The 18,813-nt window shown below is 41.6% G+C and overlaps 1 protein-coding gene across 1 annotated transcript; it reads right to left on the bottom strand.

Annotated features, from left to right (window-relative positions):
* Positions 1–281: 281 nt before the first annotated feature.
* LOC139354887 (uncharacterized) lies at positions 282–6,355 on the bottom strand. The gene is made up of 2 exons (XM_070999145.1): positions 791–6,355; positions 282–668 (listed from the first exon to the last, which is right to left on the bottom strand). The coding sequence occupies exons 1-2, from the start codon at positions 3,616–3,618 to the stop codon at positions 659–661; spliced, it is 2,838 nt and encodes a 945-aa protein (XP_070855246.1). The 5' UTR covers positions 3,619–6,355; the 3' UTR covers positions 282–658.
* Positions 6,356–18,813: the final 12,458 nt, after the last annotated feature.

The following is an 18,813-nucleotide window of genomic DNA, read 5'->3' as shown; positions in this document are numbered from 1 at the left end:
GTTAATAAAACGTTTTTATAGTCTTCAATTGTAAGATTTCGTGAACTCACTCCCTTTGCTTTATTATGTGAAGATTCAACTTGATCTATTTTATAACAATAAACCTTTGAGCACAGGCCTACAAGTTCTGTCATGAGTTTACCGTTAAGCTCATCTTTAAAAAACCCTAAACTTTTTTTGTTAACTCTTTGCTTCAAGATCATTACGAATATCTTTATTGTTTATGGGGAAGACAACAAATATGCCACCCTTATATTTATAATTAATAACGCACGAATAGGTTATATTAAAATGTATAGCGTTTATTCGGAGCGGCAGACGGACTGTGAATGTGTAAAAAGCTTGGCTCCAAGATCTTCATATAGACATATGCAGGCTTACAAAGTAGTTGCTGAATAGATAAGCGACAGCTTTAGTGGTATAAGAAAGAAGGCGAAAGATAAGCAGAGAGCGCTGCAGGTGCCGTCGTACACCTATGCGCGCATGACTAGGCGCTGGCGATCTGCTCCGAACATACTCCCCCCGTTGGAAGAGGTAAGGTTCCAACTATCTCGGAATCGATGGGCAGAACGGCTAACTTGGCGACGGCTCTCTTGATCAGACCCGTAGCTGTGCGGAACCCTTCAGGAAATGCGCCGGTGTTAGCACCTCAAGGCTTTCAGCATTTTCTGAAATTGGACAGAGTGGACGGGAGTTAAGGATGGCAGAAATATCATATGCAAGAGTTCTTAATTCATCGATGGCTAAGATGGATGCACCGACGACTCTGTAGAAGTGAAATTTAGCTGACCTTACAGCGGCCTCCCATAAACCACCGAAGTGCGGGGCACGCGGAGAGATGAACTTCCAATCGATCCCATCAGCTAAACAGACGGAAGATATCGATGCAGTGTGCTGCTCGCTCAAAAAGAGCTCTTTCAGCTCGGCAAGCTCTCTCTTTGCACCGACAAAGTTTGTAGCATTGTCGCTCCAAATGGTACGCGGACTGCCTCTAAGACTGATGAATCTCCTCAGCGCTGCGATGAAAGAATCCGTCGTGAGATCCTGGACCACTTCCAAATGAGCAGCCTTCGTGGAAAAACAGACAAAGACGGCGATATAGCACTTGTGGGGTGCCTTGGTTCTGGCCTCTGCCTTATGATAGAATGGCCCACAATAGTCCACTCCTGTGGTATGAAAAGCTGGATTAGGCTGCACTCTATTTGCTGGAAGGCTACCCATGACGTGCTCCCAAGTAACAGGCTTCATTCGGAAACATCGAACGCATTTGTTGATAACGCTGGCGACGAACTTGCGGCCTCCAATCGGCCAGTACCTTTGCCGTAATGCGGCAAGCAGCGCCTGCGATCTTCCATGCAAATATTTCTCATGATAATAAACGATGATCGCCTTGGTGACTGGATGATCCTTGGGCAACAGTATCGGATGCCTCGTATCGTAGTCCAAGTTTGCGTTCTGAAGCCTTCCACCCACGCGAAGTAACCCATCGGAGCCGAGTATAGGCCTAAGCGAAACCAGCTTGCTTTTCTGTGGAAACGGCTTGCCCTGGCTAAGAGATCCATACTCCTTCGCCAAGTTAACCTGTTGGATGCTCCTCAGAAGAAGTACAGTTCCAGAGTTGATCTCCTCCACCGAAAGTCGACCTTTTAACGACGCAGATTTGGCTCTGCAATTTGAAATGAATCGATAAATGTATGCAAATACGCGCTGCAACTTATCAAAAGAGTTGAGGAATTTGCAGTTTGATGAACTGTCTATGCAAACGGCCCCAATTAGAGCCACAGAACGGCGCTCTGGAAGATCCTTTACTGAGTCTAGCAGGGACGGCCAATTTGACGAGCTTTGCAGAAGGAATGGAGGCCCGTTAGCCCAAAGGGAATGTTCCAACAATTCTCTTGGGGTACATCCTCGCGATACGACGTCTGCCGGGTTCAAGTTTGTAGGAACGTTATGCCAAGACATGTCTTTCGTCATCTCCTGAATTTTCGCGATTCTGTTTGATACGAAAACGTTAAACTCCCTCGGAGGTTGCCGAATCCACGCCAACACAATGGACGAGTCCGACCAGCAATGAAAGGTGCAATCGAAATCTATGGCTTCCTTGGCGTTTACGATTAGCTCAGCCAATAAAAGCGCTGCGGAAAGTTCTAATCTTGGAATTGTTAAGGCCTTCAATGGAGCTACCCTTGACTTGGCACAGGGCAGATGGACTTTCGATTCTCCATTGGTCTCCGATCGCAAGTATAGACACGCTCCATAAGCTGACATGCTAGCATCGCAGAATCCATGCATCTCAACGGAAGCCCTTGGTTGCAGTACGAATCGTGGGAATTTTAAGTTCTGTACGACCGATAACTGTGAGGTCAACTCCCCCCATGACGAAAGAATGGGCTCTGGCAGTGCATCATCCCAATCCACGTTCGCACTCCATAGGGATTGCAGAAAAATCTTAGATTTTGTGATAATAGGAGTTATTAAACCGAGTGGATCATAGAATTTGGCAATCGTCGACAATGCAACCCGCTTAGTGGGTCGTTGATTGGTTGGCAGTTGAGAAAAATGAAATAGAAGCTGATCAGAAGATGGATCCCAGACTAACCCCAATGCCTTGGCGACATCCAAACCATCGTGAAATTTGATTAACTGCTCCTTGTCGCATTCAGACTCTCCTTCTAGGGCTGCTGACTCATTGGAACACAATTTGCGAATTGGAAAGTGGCCTCGCGACAGTAGCTCCTTCACCTGACGACGAATTTCTCTCACCTCCTCAACTGAGTCCCCACCAGATATTAAATCATCCACATAGAAATCTCTACGAACAATTTTTGCTCCAATAGGAAATGATTCCTCCTCATCGTAAGAGAGTTGATGCATGGCCCTTATAGCCAAGAAGGCAGCTGGCTTGGTTCCATAAGTCACCGTGTTCAATTTAAAAACACTCAACTCTTCCCTGGAGCTCTCTCTCCAAACGATGCACTGCAAGAAATCATTCGGGTACGAGACACGCACGCAACGGTACATCTTGCAGATATCTCCACAAAGGGCAACTTTAAAAAATCGAAAACGAAGCAGTATATTGAAGATTTTTTGTTGAATTGTTGGTCCTGCCAGAAGTAAGTCGTTCAGAGAGCTACCAGAAGTTGGTTTAGCAGATCCATCAAAAACGACACGAAGCTTCGTACTCGTGCTCTCCTGCTTATGTACGCAATGGTGGGGCAAAAAGAATTGTGTTTCTGGCGGTTCCTTAGTTACAAGAGACATGTGACCTAGGTCGATATACTCCCTCAAAAATGCTGAATACTGAGCTTTCAGGGCTGGGTTTCTATCTAATTTAGCTTCCAAACTCTTGAAACGACGACGAGCCAAGCAATAAGAATCACCTAAAGATTCGAATCCGGAAGTGGTCAAGAGACGAACAGAATATTGGCCGTTTCCAAGTCGAATGCAATTTTCAGTAAAAAGTTGCTCACATCGCAAGTCTTCCGGCAATAAAGATGGCTTAGACGAAGTGAAGTCCTCAATTTCCCAAAATCGGTTTACAATGGCGGAAAGTGTGTCATCGGAATGATCAGCTGGGTCCTTGATGCTGGCTTGTAAAACCGATTTATGAGTTGGCATGTTCGATATAGCCCTCCAGAGACTATCCAACCAAGCTTGGTGTTCTGAAGAGTTGGCAAAGCCCTATCCAAAGGAATTTGTCCCATAGAAATTATTTCGAAAAACAACCCAGTTAGAGTAAAAGGTCAATTCGTTGTGATTGATTGAAATTAGGGTCAGCGAGTGAAATGTTTTGCGGTATCCTCCACGATGTTGCATTTATATTGAAATGGGGTTGATAATCAGTAATACTGTGAGTCACAACCGCTGTGAATGCCGCACGATAGCTTGCATCCCGTGATTGCACAAGAATATCGACAGTCTTATCAGAGATCATGGAAGATTCTCCTATCCCAGAAGTCGACGTTTGCGATCTTCTGTGATTCAAGTTTAGTTGGCTAGCTAAGCGAGAGGTTATGAAGTTTAGCTGGGAGGCCGAATCTAAAATTGCTCGGCAAGGCATAAATGCTCCAATTCTATTTCTGACGTAGATAATAGCAGTTGGAAGCAACACGTAGTCGATCGGCAAAATATTTAAGGTTTTGGGTGGAGGGCTTGGTAACTGATGATAAGAATGCGATGATGTATGCGAACATGATACTAATGCTGATGAAGTAGATGGTAATGGCTGAGAGCTCGAGGATGGGTCGCATGATGGAGATGAAAATGAGGTTGATGTTGCGGATGGGTCATGGTTCATGTGTAATAATGAATGGTGCTTCATGCGACAATACTTGCAGTGAGTCGACTTGCATTGCTGCAAACTATGCCCCTTGCGCAAACAGTTGAGGCAAAGGTGCATCTTCTTTGCTTTTCTATATCGAAGACTCGGACTCAAATTTAAAAATCGAGAACACTTTGGCAAATAATGATCCCGTGCATCGCAAAATAAGCATGTCAAATGATTTGAGTTAGTAGCAGATGCGATAAGTGTATTTTGGCTATATTTGTGCAAGTTTTTTCCCGCCTGCTGGCCTGGTGTTTGAGTTACCAAGGCTTGATCCAAGTTTTCCATCATCCTGCACCTCTTTTCCAAAAACGACTTCATAGCATCCCAGGTAGACAGCTCAGTGATTGACAAATCCTCTTCCCATTTTTCCCGCGTCCTCTGATCCAGTTTCCGAGTGACGATGTGAATTAAAAGTCCATCCAAAATTGTTGCGTATTGGCCAAGGTTCGAATTGCTCGCAGATGCGAATTCATGCAATCGCTCAGCTCCCGAAGACCCTTCGAAGATCCCTTCTCGACACCCTTTAAACCGAATATTGCCTGAACATGTGCCTGAAAGTGTAAAACTTTATTATCAAATAGATTAACCAGCAAATTCATAGCCTTTTTAAAATTAGCATTCGAGGGTTCGAGCGAGCGTATGGTTTCCAGAGCCACGCCGCGCAAACTCGAACGCAAATATTGTAATTTTTCAGTGTCGCTTAGCTCATCATCATTTCCGATGACCGTAGTGAAAGTCGCAAGAAAATCCGGCCACTCAGAGTAGGATCCACGAAAACGAGCAACTTCCAAATTTGGCAACCGAGGCTTTCTAGATCGAAAAGAAAGATCCGCATTATTAGTGATGTCAATAGATGTTGAATTTGCAGCGGTTGAAGCCGGCAATTGTGACTTGCGATGAGCCGCCAAGCCTCGGCTTAGTTTCGCCTTCATATCCATGAAGACTTCAGCAAATTCAATCCGATGGTCGCTCGAGATCTCTGCAAAATCCAGTCTTTCCTACGATGTCTGCGCAGAATCAAATGCCTGGTTTAGGGAATTGATCCATTCCATTCGCGCCAGCAAATCAGCATCGTCAAACTGATTAACCGCATCAGCGTTTAAATAGCATTTCATCGAGCTCATTTGCCGCAAAATAGATTGGGCTTTGACTCGGTAGTAGTCGACGTCACTTGTGGATTCATTTTGAGCCCGAACCGAGCTTTCCGTATCAGACATTTTTCAATCACGAGAAAGGAAAAAAAATGAAATGAAAATGAAATAAAATAAAATGTCCGACCGCGTTAGAGGCACAAAACACCGTATACCCTTTACCGCGAAAACGTGAAGGTTAACAAGCGTCGCCGAGATGCAACGGAACCCTTAACTTGGTTGTTGTTGTTCTTGCCGATAAATTGCCTGCCTAGCAACAGCGGATTATGTAACTGGCAAACGAATGTATGTATGGCTATATGTACATATATATATGTAATATGCGCTATTAACAAAGATTAAATGCGATTCACTTTGTTAAGAATTGTTTGCACAACACAGTTTTGGTGTTTTTTCACAGCGCAAAATGTACAAAAAATCAAACGGCCGGCTGTGCACTTTTATATGCACTTATGTATGTATGTATGTTCGTATGTTTGTGCCCGAATGCACGATAACGACAGCGAAAAAAAGCGTTTGTTTAAACTATATTAAACAATCGCGAGACCGAGCTGCAGAATCCGATAAAAACTGCTATCACGTCGGGGTCACCAAATGTTTATGGGGAAGACAACAAATATGCCACCCTTATATTTATAATTAATAACGCACGAATAGGTTATATTAAAATGTATAGCGTTTATTCGGAGCGGCAGACGGACTGTGAATGTGTAAAAAGCTTGGCTCCAAGATCTTCATATAGACATATGCAGGCTTACAAAGTAGTTGCTGAATAGATAAGCGACAGCTTTAGTGGTATAAGAAAGAAGGCGAAAGATAAGCAGAGAGCGCTGCAGGTGCCGTCGTACACCTATGCGCGCATGACTAGGCGCTGGCGATCTGATCCGAACATTTATAAAAATCTTCAGTTTTTAATGTATAGATAAATGAATCAGTATCCATATAATTTGAGAGTAACTTTTCCTGAAACTTTGGCTTCATATATTGATAGTGAAAATCATACATTTTCCATTTCGATAAGTCTAATACTGCAAATCCTAAATACATTGGCTTATTAAATAGAACGGACAATCTTTTCATTTGAATTGCATAGAAATTATCATTTATTTATGAAAATTGGATTTTGAAATTAAAGTTTTGGCCCAATGTGCTTTTCGTCCATTCTTCGAGCTATCCGGAGCTTCCCATGTACTAATAAGCTTAATATCGACCCTGCGCTCGGTATCTTCCATTGTTTTTCCGTAAACAGAATTATTCATTAATTTAAAAAAATCTTTTTTAAATGTATTTTTGGCATTTTTCCTATGTAAAGTATTTAGATCAATGTAATTCTTTAACCAAAAACTGAACACCTCTATGGATCTTTTTCAATACTAACCCATTCTGTATACATTGTTGCAAATTCCGATAATGTATTACATAATTTTTCTTATTTCCCAGGTCAGCAATTAATTTTTTTACCTTATCCTCTTTTAAGGCCAAACAATTTTACGGACAAAATGGAAGATCATTATGAAGATCATGTAAACGGTATGGATATATTAAGTCCACTAACCGTATTTACTATCGATTGGAATATTCTTAATATCAAAATTGTCTATGTCTGTGTTAGACATCCACTTAAAATCTTTATATGGTAAAGGTTGTGACATTGCCCAACCATATAAGTTATTCGCATCCACATACATTAAAAATGAAGACTCCTTCGAGGAATCATAATCTGACAAATATTTGTTATTTGCTTTTGTATATCTATGACAACATTGAACTAAACCACCTCGAATGCTACTTTGAATAAATCTATACATATCTATATCTGTCAGCAATTCAGGTTGAATATTTGTAGTTTTCAACGTTGCCTCCCAAGATAGACCTGGTGTCGTAAAATACTGAGCTGGGTCAAGTGAATAAATTTGCATACAAATTTTTCGGAAGTTTTCAAAAATGTCGGTTAAAAGAAATACATCAGTTTTTAAGTATAATTCTAAATAATCTTTAAGAGTGGAACAAGAGAAATGCGACCAAACTTTAAGAGCTTGATCATAATCTTCCTGAGAGCATTCCCTTTCCGTTAAATTACTATAGAATGCTTGCCTTGGTGGGAGGGAAGTTAACTCGAGTCTACTAGCGGAATATTCATAGGGAAATATACCCTTCTTACGCATCAGTCGAAATTCTATATCATCGAAAAATTATAAAAAAATACTGGTATGAATTTGTTAACTTTATAATCCAAGTTACATTTAGAGTGGACTGCACCTCTAAAGCGACCTGTGAAATGACAATGATCTCTAACCCTATCAGTCCCTAAAACTTTCTGACAAATAGAACAATTCAATGAATTATCAAATATTTGCTGGTCATCCAAAGTCATTCTCATAGGAACTATTTTATGTAAGTAGTCATCACTCAATTTAGTTAAATTTTTTATCAATGAATTTACAAAACTTATTCCCGAATTTTTTCCTGTTTCTAAAACAAATTTATCTAGTCTAGAATCAAAAGCACACTTTATATAATACGCATATGATATTGGAATATGTTCATTAATATTAAATAATTTGGGGCTCACTTCAAGATTTTTCGGTTCCAGAATGTATTCAAAATCCGCGTAGACAACGAATGGAACTTGATGCTGATGTTGAACCTGGGTAAATTCCAATGTATTATTCTGGGGGTGTGGTATCTTTGAGACCTTCCTACAGCAGAGCGTTTTGTGTTTCAAAACAGCTTCCTCAAATTTAAACACACATTGCAGAAATATTGCGCCCTCTTCTGATTTCCTCTCTGAGCAGTCATTAGTCTCTGAAAGAGAAATATATACAAATTATTTAATTGCTTAAAAGAGATAAAAATGAACAAAATAATTTACCTTGAAATATTTTTAATGTACATGTAATGTCCATTTCCACCTTCTTCCAAAAACATCATATTGATATAAAGAGGCTTTTCCGTTTGAAAAAGTGGTCCAATTATTTCCCTCGTCTCTTCATTATATCCGAATACGTTTAAACTCATATGAGTATTCTTCTTTAAAAAATGTTGTATACATTTTATTTCAAGGGGGAAAGTCAACCCAGTGAAATCTAATATTATTTCATCACTTATACGAATTATCTCCAGCAATATATCAATATTATATGCCGAACATCTTTGCGGCCTGTTAACAATTTTCAAGGCAGAAATCAAAGCCCATTTAAAACAATACTGATAATTTTCGTTACAAACGTTAACAATTGCTTTTTTCGTTAAAAGGAAATGAGGTATTGGTATGAAAGATGAACCAGCCATCGGTGTATAATGATTCACATTCATTTCCAAGCGAATCAATTTTATAAGAGACCATCCACTGTCTGTCTTTTGAAATTCTTGTGTTTTTGAAATTATTTCCATGGTATGTGCATGGAAGATATATTCTAAGTCAGAATCTTTATTCATGATCGTCATTTTACTTTGAAAACTTTTCATTTCAATTTCTTCAGATTCGTCTTTAAAAAGAATATACTCTGCAAACAGTTCAAAGTTGACTTTTGCTGAAGTATATCTTTCTAATAGAATGCTGAGATGAGGTAGCAGTGACAATCCAGCTTCACTCAAGAAATTCTCAAATAAGATCAAGTCCGTTCCATCATTTACGTGCATGTAATGGAGTATGCTTCCCTTGAACCCCTCAGAAATTTGTTTAACTCTTCCGTCAAGGGGTTGAAATGCATTTCGCTTATGCAACTCCGAACGGACATGATTTGCCCACTTATTCTTTTGCAAGAAACATTTGCAGGATTGACGAAACTGATTTTGGTTATTCATTTTATTTTATTCGTTTTGTGTAAATTCTTTTTTTACGATCACTTTTTCACTTTTACCTAAGTTGTGTTTGACGTAGTAGAGTATCCCACTTCAAGACTATTTTTGGTAGACTAACTATTGTCCTCGATCATTTGTAGTGTTTGAAGTGGTACGATAATATTGAAGATGAGAGGTGCATACTTAAGTTTTTTGTAAATTCGGAAACAATATGGGCAGTTCTAGTAGGTTACATCGACTATTCATTGGTTAGAAGAGATGAGAAGTATTTATTTTGAAAAATATTTGATACAATTGTAACCAATAGGACACCGTTAAATCGATAAAGGAGACACCAAATTATAGAATAAAATCTGTTGGTTAGAAGAGGTCGCACATACTTTGCTTGCAGGTGGGAAAGGAAAGGTCATTTTTTATACACACCATCATACTCAGGTAGCCAATAGGGGACAGTTTGGAAAAAATCATTTCGAGTTTGGGAAAAATCAAAGATTTGCATTAGTTGAATTTCAAGAATGCATATTTTTGGGTAAAAGAAGAGGAAAAATCAAAGATTTTCCTTTGTTGTATTTCGAGAATGCATATTTTTGCGTAAAAGAAGAAGATGAAAACCTGTATAAAATTGCCTTATAAATTATGTAAGCATATTTAAAAGGTTAAGACGAGATTGTTGACTTAGATAGACAACATGCATTCAGTTAAAATAAATAACTTTCTGAATGTATTTGACGGAATTCTGTTCAATGCACACGATTTACGGCTCCAGTTCATACAATCAAAACTCTTTGAATGTGAACGAGGTAATATGAAAACATGGAAATGGAAATCATATGGACACCTGCGTGTTGAGCAATGATGCAGCCACTGAGGGAATTGATACTTGTGTATGCCATCGAGTTTCGGATTACAAAAGAGAAGCATTCAACATTATGAATATATACTATAATCTAGAAAAAAGAATGAAAATGATTAAATAACATAACAAAAATGTTCGCAATACCAAAATAAATGAATAAATGTATTATTATGCTACAAAATAAACTTCTGACTTTTTATTTCGAGTTAAAATTACAGGTACGGAGAATGGAAAATATTTCCTTGACTGAGATAAGTCGGCTACTTGCGAGTTGTTGCGCGATTGTGATTCCAACCACTATTATGAGAACGTATTAGAGCTAGCAGTCAGCCGTGAGGTCGTTGGCGTGAGAACCATGATCTTGTCAATGAGCGTGCGCCTTCTGGTTTGTGCGTGTCCTTTTTATTGCGGTCAGGTAATTGACAGGTGCGCATGTTCGGGTAGCTCTTGCTTGGATCCCTTTTATGACATGTTTATGACCCTTTTGTGGATATGCTAACCGTCCCAGAACCCGTCTTTCCCAACTACTCGGGAATAAATGCTCATTTTGCCCTGATAACACGCTGCCTTAAAAACGGTAACCAGAACCCGGAAATTCTTGGTGTGCTCGTCGAAACCTATAGTGACAGAGCCTTGGATGTTTTATCAGAGGTCTGAGCGGTGACCTCTCTAAGCTACTAGTAATTCGCGGCCCAAAGAGTTTGCCAGAGGCCTACGCAATCTGTTTAGAGTTACAGAATCTGACCTCAATTAATCAAGTCACATACCCTAGTAAGTTTTCATCCCCTCAGCCTTACCGCCAAAAGTACTCTTGGCCCCAACCTAACTACTCTTCTTATAATAACCAATACCAGTATCAGGACGCAGGCAGGAATTATCAGCCCCCGCACAGATATTCAAATCCCCGAGCAATCAAAATGGAGCCCCACCAGTCCGTCTACTCCTATCGCTCAAACCAGGGTAACGATAATCCGAGCGTTAAGCGCAGCCCCAGCACCTCATCTAACCTTAACCCTTTCCGGAAATCCCCAAGATTGTATCAGTTAAATGCTGCCCCATCCTCGGGTGAGGCCGCTTTGAGCCAGCATGAAGAAAAATTCGTCAGTGAGGCTTACTACGATGAAGCCTTACCCGACAATCAGGCAGGCCACCAACCTCACACGGAGCCTGGTAGTACCGGTGCGGTAAATTTTATGGCCGACGCCTCTCTAGCGTTCCATACATAGAGTATGGCGTGAATGATGGGGCTAAGCTGCAGTTTCTGATAGACACTGGCGCGAATAAGAACTTCATTAGCCTACAGATAGCCGAGGGATGCAAGCCCTTGTCGAAACCCTTCCCGGTTCAATCCGCTGGAGGGGAGATTAAAATAACGCATCAACTGACCGGACCAATGACTCGCCGGTCACCTTCTTTGTTCTCCCAGGTTTAACTTCCTTCCATGGCATTATTGGGGACGACACCTTAAAGTCCCTTAAAGCAGTTATTGATAGGAAAAATGATTCTTTAACAATAACACCAGGAGTACAAATTCCGCTACTTGCCATGCCATCCATAGGTGTCCATTCCCTGATCGACAGTAAACACCCAGTAGAAGCGAAGAAATGCCTCGAATCCCTGATTTCCGAATTCTCTACGATTTTTGATCCACTCTCGCCAGGCGAGGCCGTGGACACAAGTGTTCGAGCTGAAATACGAACAAGTACCCAGGAACCCATATATTCAAAAAGCTACCCTTACCCCGCGAACATGAGAGGGGAAGTGGAAAACCAGGTCGACGAGCTCCTGCGTGAGGGAATAATTAGACCCTCCAAAAGACCCTACAATAGCCCGATATGGGTAGTCCCAAAAAAATCAAAGCCAAACGGAGAAAAACAATACCGAATGGTGATAGATTTCAAGCGTCTCAACGCAGTCACCATCTCCGACACCTACCCAATCCCTGATATAACATCTACCTTGTCCAGTCTGGGGGAGGCAAAACTACTCACCACTCTTGACATAACGTCCAGGTTCCACCAAATTCAAATGAAGGAATCCGACATACCCAAAACGGCATTTTCTACCCTGAACGGAAAATATGAGTTTCTGCGCCTGCCATTCGGCTTGAAAAACGCCCCGGCCGTTTTCCAAAGAATGATCGACGACGTATTACGGATCACATCGGTAAAATTTGCTACGTATACATCGACGATATTATTGTCCTTAGTAAAGACCGTAGTCCCACTGGCGTAACCTTCGCGCCGTATTTGAAAAATTGAGGCAGGTCAAGTTACAAGTGAATTTGGAAAAGACACAGTTTTTGCGCACCCAGGTTGAATTTCTGGGTTATGTGGTAACGGCGGATGGGATCCGCGCAGATGAAAAGAAGGTCAGAGCCATAAAAGAAATGCCTTCACCCACGAATTTGAAGGAACTTAAAAGTTTCCTAGGAATGACCTCTTATTATAGGAAATTTATCTGCGACTACGCTAAGGTCGCGAAACCTCTGACGAACCTCACGAGGAGAGAACATGCCCAGGTCAAGGCATCTCAATCCAAGAATATTTCAATTTCACTTGACGAAGAAGGCAAGAAAGCCTTCGACGACTTGAAAACCATCCTTGCCCCTCCAGAAGTTTTGGCATTCCCAGACTTTAGTAAGCCTTTCCATTTGACAACCGATGCTTCAAATTATGCCATAGGAGCCGTTCTTTCTCAAAGCGACGACGGGAAAGACCGCCCAATCGCCTACATTTCGCGGTCTCTGAACAAAACAGAGGAGAGCTACGCAGTTAACGAGAAGGAAATGCTAGCGATAGTATGGGCCCTTGATAATTTAAGATCCTACTTCTATGGGGCCGCGTCAATTAAAGTTTATACTGACCACCAACCCCTAACCTTTTCATTAGGCAATCGGAACTATAACGCTAAGCTGAAACGCTGGAAAGCGCGCATAGAAGAATACAACTGTGGGCTTATTTACAAGCCGGGCAAATCCAATGTGGTTGCTGACGCTCTTTCCCGCATCACCTCAAACGTAAATTACCTCAATGCCGACACAGCCTCAACTTCAACAACGGACTCCGTTGCTACCGTCCACAGTGCGCTTCAGGACGCATCGGACTTAATTCCACACGTGGAAGCCCCTTTTAACGTGTTTAGAATATTCTTGCGAAACCCCACATACGGGATACGTGCGTCACTTAATCCCCATTGATAGCACACAAGACTTGCTACCCTGTTTAATAAAATACTTAAAACCATCAATTATCAATGGCATAAAAATTTCTGAGAGCTACTTACAATCTCTGCAAGAGCGCAAAGGTTGGTTACCGACGTAGCGGGCAAAGAAGAGACGATTAGAATAATAAATACGGAGCATACTAGAGCCCACAGAAATCCGAAAAAGATGAAGTTACAGATCTTGGAAAAATTTTATTTCCCCAGAATGGCCAGCCGCATTAGGTCGTTGGTCTCTTCCTGCCGGGCCTGTGATAGACACCCGGCCAAGCCGGAACTGCAATTAACCCCTATCCCTAATTACCCATGCGAAATCCTGCACATTGACCTTTTTACGATCGAGAGTCTCAAATTCCTGAGTTGCATCGATAAATTCTCAAAATTTGTCAAACTTTTCCCGATTGAATCAAAGTCGGCAGTCCATCTCCGCGAGAAGCTGACCGAAGTCCTGCACTATTTCACAGCACCAGACACAATAGTCTCAGACAACGAAAGAGGTCTACTGTGCCCCACAGTGCTCAATTACTTACAGTCCCTCGGAATAACAGTTTATTACACACCCTCTCAGAAGAGTGAAGTGAACGGCCAGGTTGAAAGATTTCACTCAACCTTCCTTGAAATATACCGGTGTCTGAAAAACGACAACCGTAACCTGAAGGTAACTGAGTTGGTTTTTATTGCCGTAGACAGATATAACAACTCTATCCATTCAGTGACGAACTGCAAACCAGTCGATATCTTCCTCAGTAGAACTTCTACAATAAATTATCAGGGACTTAAGAATTTTAAAGAACAGACGCAGGAAGACATAAGGGGGTTAATCCTACATAAACTAAAAATGTCAACCGATAGGCGCAATAAACACAGAAATAGGCCGGCACAATACAATCAGGGGGACACTGTTTATGTCTCCAACAAGCAGATCAAGAGTAAGGATAAAAATCGATTCAAACCGGAGGAGGTAGAAGGTAATGGTAGGGTCACGGTCAAATATTCCACGGTCCATAAATCCCATATAAAAAGTTAAAGACCACTTCGTTGAAAATGTTTCACAAATCCTTAAAGGAACAAATATAGGAAAAAAAATATACAATAATCAAAAAGATATAACAAAATTAGTTAAATATTAAAATAACAGCCAAACAAAAATATATAAAAGGCAAAAATCCTATACTTAGATTGAAAACAAAAAAACATAAAACTAAAAATAGTTAATTAAGTAATAACAACTAACAAAAATATAAAATACTACACTAAGATGAAATACTAAATAAACAAAATTGAGTAACGTCTCTCTCCCAAGTATGGCGATTATTCAAGTCGCAACTGCTCTTCACAACTTTAAATATGATACGCCGGTCGTCCCACTTCAACAAGGTGTGGTATGGCGCGTTAATGGAGTGTTCAAACTCGCCCATGTAATTGACCTAAAACAGATACAAAATATAATTGACAAGACCACCGAAGAAACATCAGTGGTCACCGACACCAGAGTCGCTTCGCTGATATGCTACTACCTGGAAAAAGCTACCAATGGCATTACGAGAATGACGTCGGCACACCGCGCGCCTCGGTCCAAAGACTGGCTGGGGTCGGCATGGAAATGGGTTGCCGGGTCACCCGCCGCATCAGATTGGAATAGCATGCTCCAGTCTCAAAGCAACGTAATCCAAAATAGTAACCAACAGATACAAATTAATACGAGGCTGTTTGACGCTACGCACGACTCACTACAGAAGTTCGACGTTATGATGGCAAGGGTGAACTCCATTGGCGGAGAGGCCCATTTGGCCACAATTTTAATGCAGAAGACAATGATACTGCTGAAGCAAGTCGACGAAATCACACGAGCCTGTCAACTGGCAAAGGCGTCCGTAGTAAACACGACCAAAAAGAGGTGGGAACCCTTCTAGCAGAAACCCGCAAATTGCCATATCAAAATGCCATATAGTTCAGTACGATAACGATACCGTCCACATCGGGAACATGTCTTACAGCAGCTACTCGACAACGCATGTGATGGTAAAATATGTTCATGATTTTAGCCTGCAGAATTTAAGAAAGTTGTCGACAGTATCTAACAATTTTCTATTCTCAATCCTAACAGAAGCAGTAATATACATCGTATGGAGAAAAATAACCTCCACCAAGGGCATTCCAACGCATTGAGGCATCGTCAAACTGGAGGCGCACACCACCGGTGCGGCCCCCGTGAAGAGTTGCTGATCTGCGGGACGAAGATTTTCGGAGGGGGAAGAGTTAACAACAGAGGGCTGGCAGCCCGTCTAATAAATAGGAGAGGGCTGACCGGCCGACTTCACCTTCCCCCACCGCGATGCCGACTCAGCACGGCAACATGCGCCGGCCGGGCACTGACCTATCTGCCCCCCGCACCCCGTGCCGATTCAGCACAGCGACATCCGCCGACCTGCACGGGAACGCTGACCGCTCACTGTGCAAGTGGAGCACGGTGAGAACTGCAAGGTCGGCAAAACTTCAGTCGGCCGCTGACGCTGACGCAGACGTCGACGCCGGGACGGTCACTTACAGAGCTCTGGCGGGTGTCGGAGCAGCGATCGGAAGACAGAACTAATTGGACCGGTAAGCAGACTTAACTGGATAGCTTAACATTATTAAATAAAGACAATTATAACGTTGAACGAAAGGTCTGAGTAATTACTGGGAGGAACCAGATCGAAATCACCCGAGGGAGAACACTTCAAGACGACACCAATCTATTCGAATGGCTAGGTATAAGTCGGTCCTTCCCAGGGACATGTGTGGCCCCTTGGGAAGGACTTAACTTGCGTACTACAATTGTGTCAAAATATAATTTTATAAAACAAAAGAGAAAACGCTATAGCCGAAGGCCTCGACTATGAGATACCCGTTACTCAGCTAACAAAAAAGAGCCACCTATCTTTCATCCCTATTCATTGTTTACAAGATTTCACTAACACGCAACATAAGGTGAAACCTAGGTGGCGCTAGTGAAATTTCGTAAGCTGCGGATTTTCTGTGAGAATACATCTCCATCCCTCTCGCACTCCGTTGCGTTTGCCAATTTTTACTTGTTGTAACTTTTAAATAAATGGTCCGATTTGAATAATTTTTAATTTTGATCGCTAAAAATAGCTGAAGTCCCAAGAACGAATGGTACGCCAAAAACCAGGGGGTACTTTGATGTTTTTACGCGACGTGCATAGATGTCTATTGGTTCACTTGGAAATAAGAACTCCTTAAGCCTAACTTAACTTAAGCGCTCCAGAGCGGAGACTTAGGGGAGAGATGGAGAGGGAGAGCGGTCGGCAGTGTGAGCGCGCGAGATGTAGACATCTGGATAAAACTGCCGCTAGACACTGCCTCCTGAAATTAAACTCCCTTTTGACGTAAACATTGATAGGAATCAAGTTCAAGACACGCAGGAATTTCGGCTTTATTTTGGATCGATTGCTCCCATAAGGAGAGAGAGAGCTTTGGTAGTTTTGTCGAGCACATATAAACCAGGATAGGGTCCCAATTCTCAATATTAACACCGGAAAATGTTAAGAAAGTTAAGCAACCTTGAAAAAAGCGTTAAAGTTCCTTTAAGGCTGCTACCGACTCCTGTGCTATGGATTGCACATTGAAAAGTGTTTTCCTGCAATCGCTTATTTTCGAAACGCTCAGTTAGGTTATTCCAGGCTGAGTGAAAGCCATCATGGGTGAGTAGTGATCTTGAAACTATGGAATGAGCTTCGCCACTTGATTTTGAATTTAAGTGAAATAATTTTTCAACGGGCGTTAGACTCGGATTGTTTATGTATAATGCCGTGAAAAGGTCCCGGAAAGTCGGCCAGCGAAGATAATCGCCTGAGAAAACCTGTGTGTCGATAGGAGGGAGCCGACAGCCATAAGACGTGGAATTTTGGGACGGAGTTACTGGAGCTTGAGGTATTTGGGAGGAGCCTTTTTGGATATGTTCCATCAGCTGCGCGGCAAATATTTCATAAGTGGAGTACTTTTGGTAATACTTGAACTTTAGAATGGATTTTGTGTCTGTGGCGCTCTCTCCTGCAGCTATAATGCAGTCGGAGCACATGTCGTATGCTGCCTTTACCGTTTGCCACAAAGAATTGAAGTGATCTCGTCGGATTTTACTGGCGGATAACGTTGGGGTTGGAGCACCTGGAGCGTTCACAGTGGCCTCAAAGTGGATCAGACAGTCAGCGGTGGCCATAAATCGGGTTAAGGCGGATTTTACTGATGTTGCCATGGCGTAAAATAATCTGGAATCAAATTGGAATTAGGAACCAATCAAGATTGTAAATGTATACGGTCACACTGTCGGATAACAGAGTCAATAAATATTTATTATATTGGATGGTCGGACTTATGAAAAGAATTAGGGACTTTAATTTTGTTTCTTTGAAAGGAACATTTATGGTTATGTGGGCGGTAGACAGATTTAGGCGTTATGGGCGTTAGAATGGGCGTGGCAATCTTTTTGGGGTCAATCGATAGGTAATGACGAGACTAGTTCATTTCAGTTAAAATTTTGTATCTAGGATGAAAATTGTGGGCGCCGCAGGCTTGGGCGGTTTGTGGGCGTTAGAGTGGGCGTGGCATATTCGCGTAACAAACTTGCACTGCGCTTAAGGCTGCGGAATCTAAATCGGAAATCCCAATTTTCTATCTTTGTTATTTTTCGAGATATCCGCGTTCATATTTACGATTTTTTGAAGTTTGTAGGCGTTTTGTGGGCGTTGAAGTGGGCGTGGCAACCTTTTTTTTGGGTCAATCGATAGGTGTTGATGAGAAAAATTCATTTCAGATAAAATTTTTACTCTAGCATCAAAACTATAGGAGCCACAGTTTTGGGCGGTTTGTGGGCGTTAGAGTGGGTGTGGCACATTGCTGAAACAAACTTGCGCTGCGTAAGAAGCTCAGGAATCTTCACGCCAAATCTCAATAGCCTAGCTCTTATAGTTTCCGAGACCTCAGCGTTCATTCGGATAGACAAACAGTCTGAAAGACGGACATGGCTAGAGCGACTCGGCTAGTGATCCTGATCAAGAATATATATACTTTATGGGGTCGGAAACGCTTCCTTCTGCCTGTTACATACTTTCCGACGAATCTAGTATACCCTTTTTTCTCTACGAGTAACGGGTATAATAAAAAGTGCAAATCTTAAGGAAAAATTTTATGATCGCAAATTTTTTACTGTCGCTGAGTTATATTTTACACACAGTTGGAATTCAAAATATATTTGAGAAACATTTTAATTGAATAGTAGCACTGAAATATATACTGGAATTGTTTCAAGGGCAAAGGAAACTGGAATATTGTCGGGCACAAGTAACGGAATTGAAATACATATATTCAATGCCGTTGCGTCGGATTAATCACTTTTGGATTTAGACAATATATCATATAGAAAGTTAGTCGAAATAGGGTTCGAAAAAACTGAC

The sequence above is a fragment of the Drosophila suzukii genome, unplaced genomic scaffold, assembly GCF_043229965.1.
Source record: "Drosophila suzukii unplaced genomic scaffold, CBGP_Dsuzu_IsoJpt1.0 scf_4, whole genome shotgun sequence".
Taxonomy (NCBI): Eukaryota; Metazoa; Arthropoda; class Insecta; order Diptera; family Drosophilidae; genus Drosophila; species Drosophila suzukii.
Note: the sequence above shows the minus strand (reverse complement) of the source record. Positions and strands in the feature narration are given on the sequence as shown.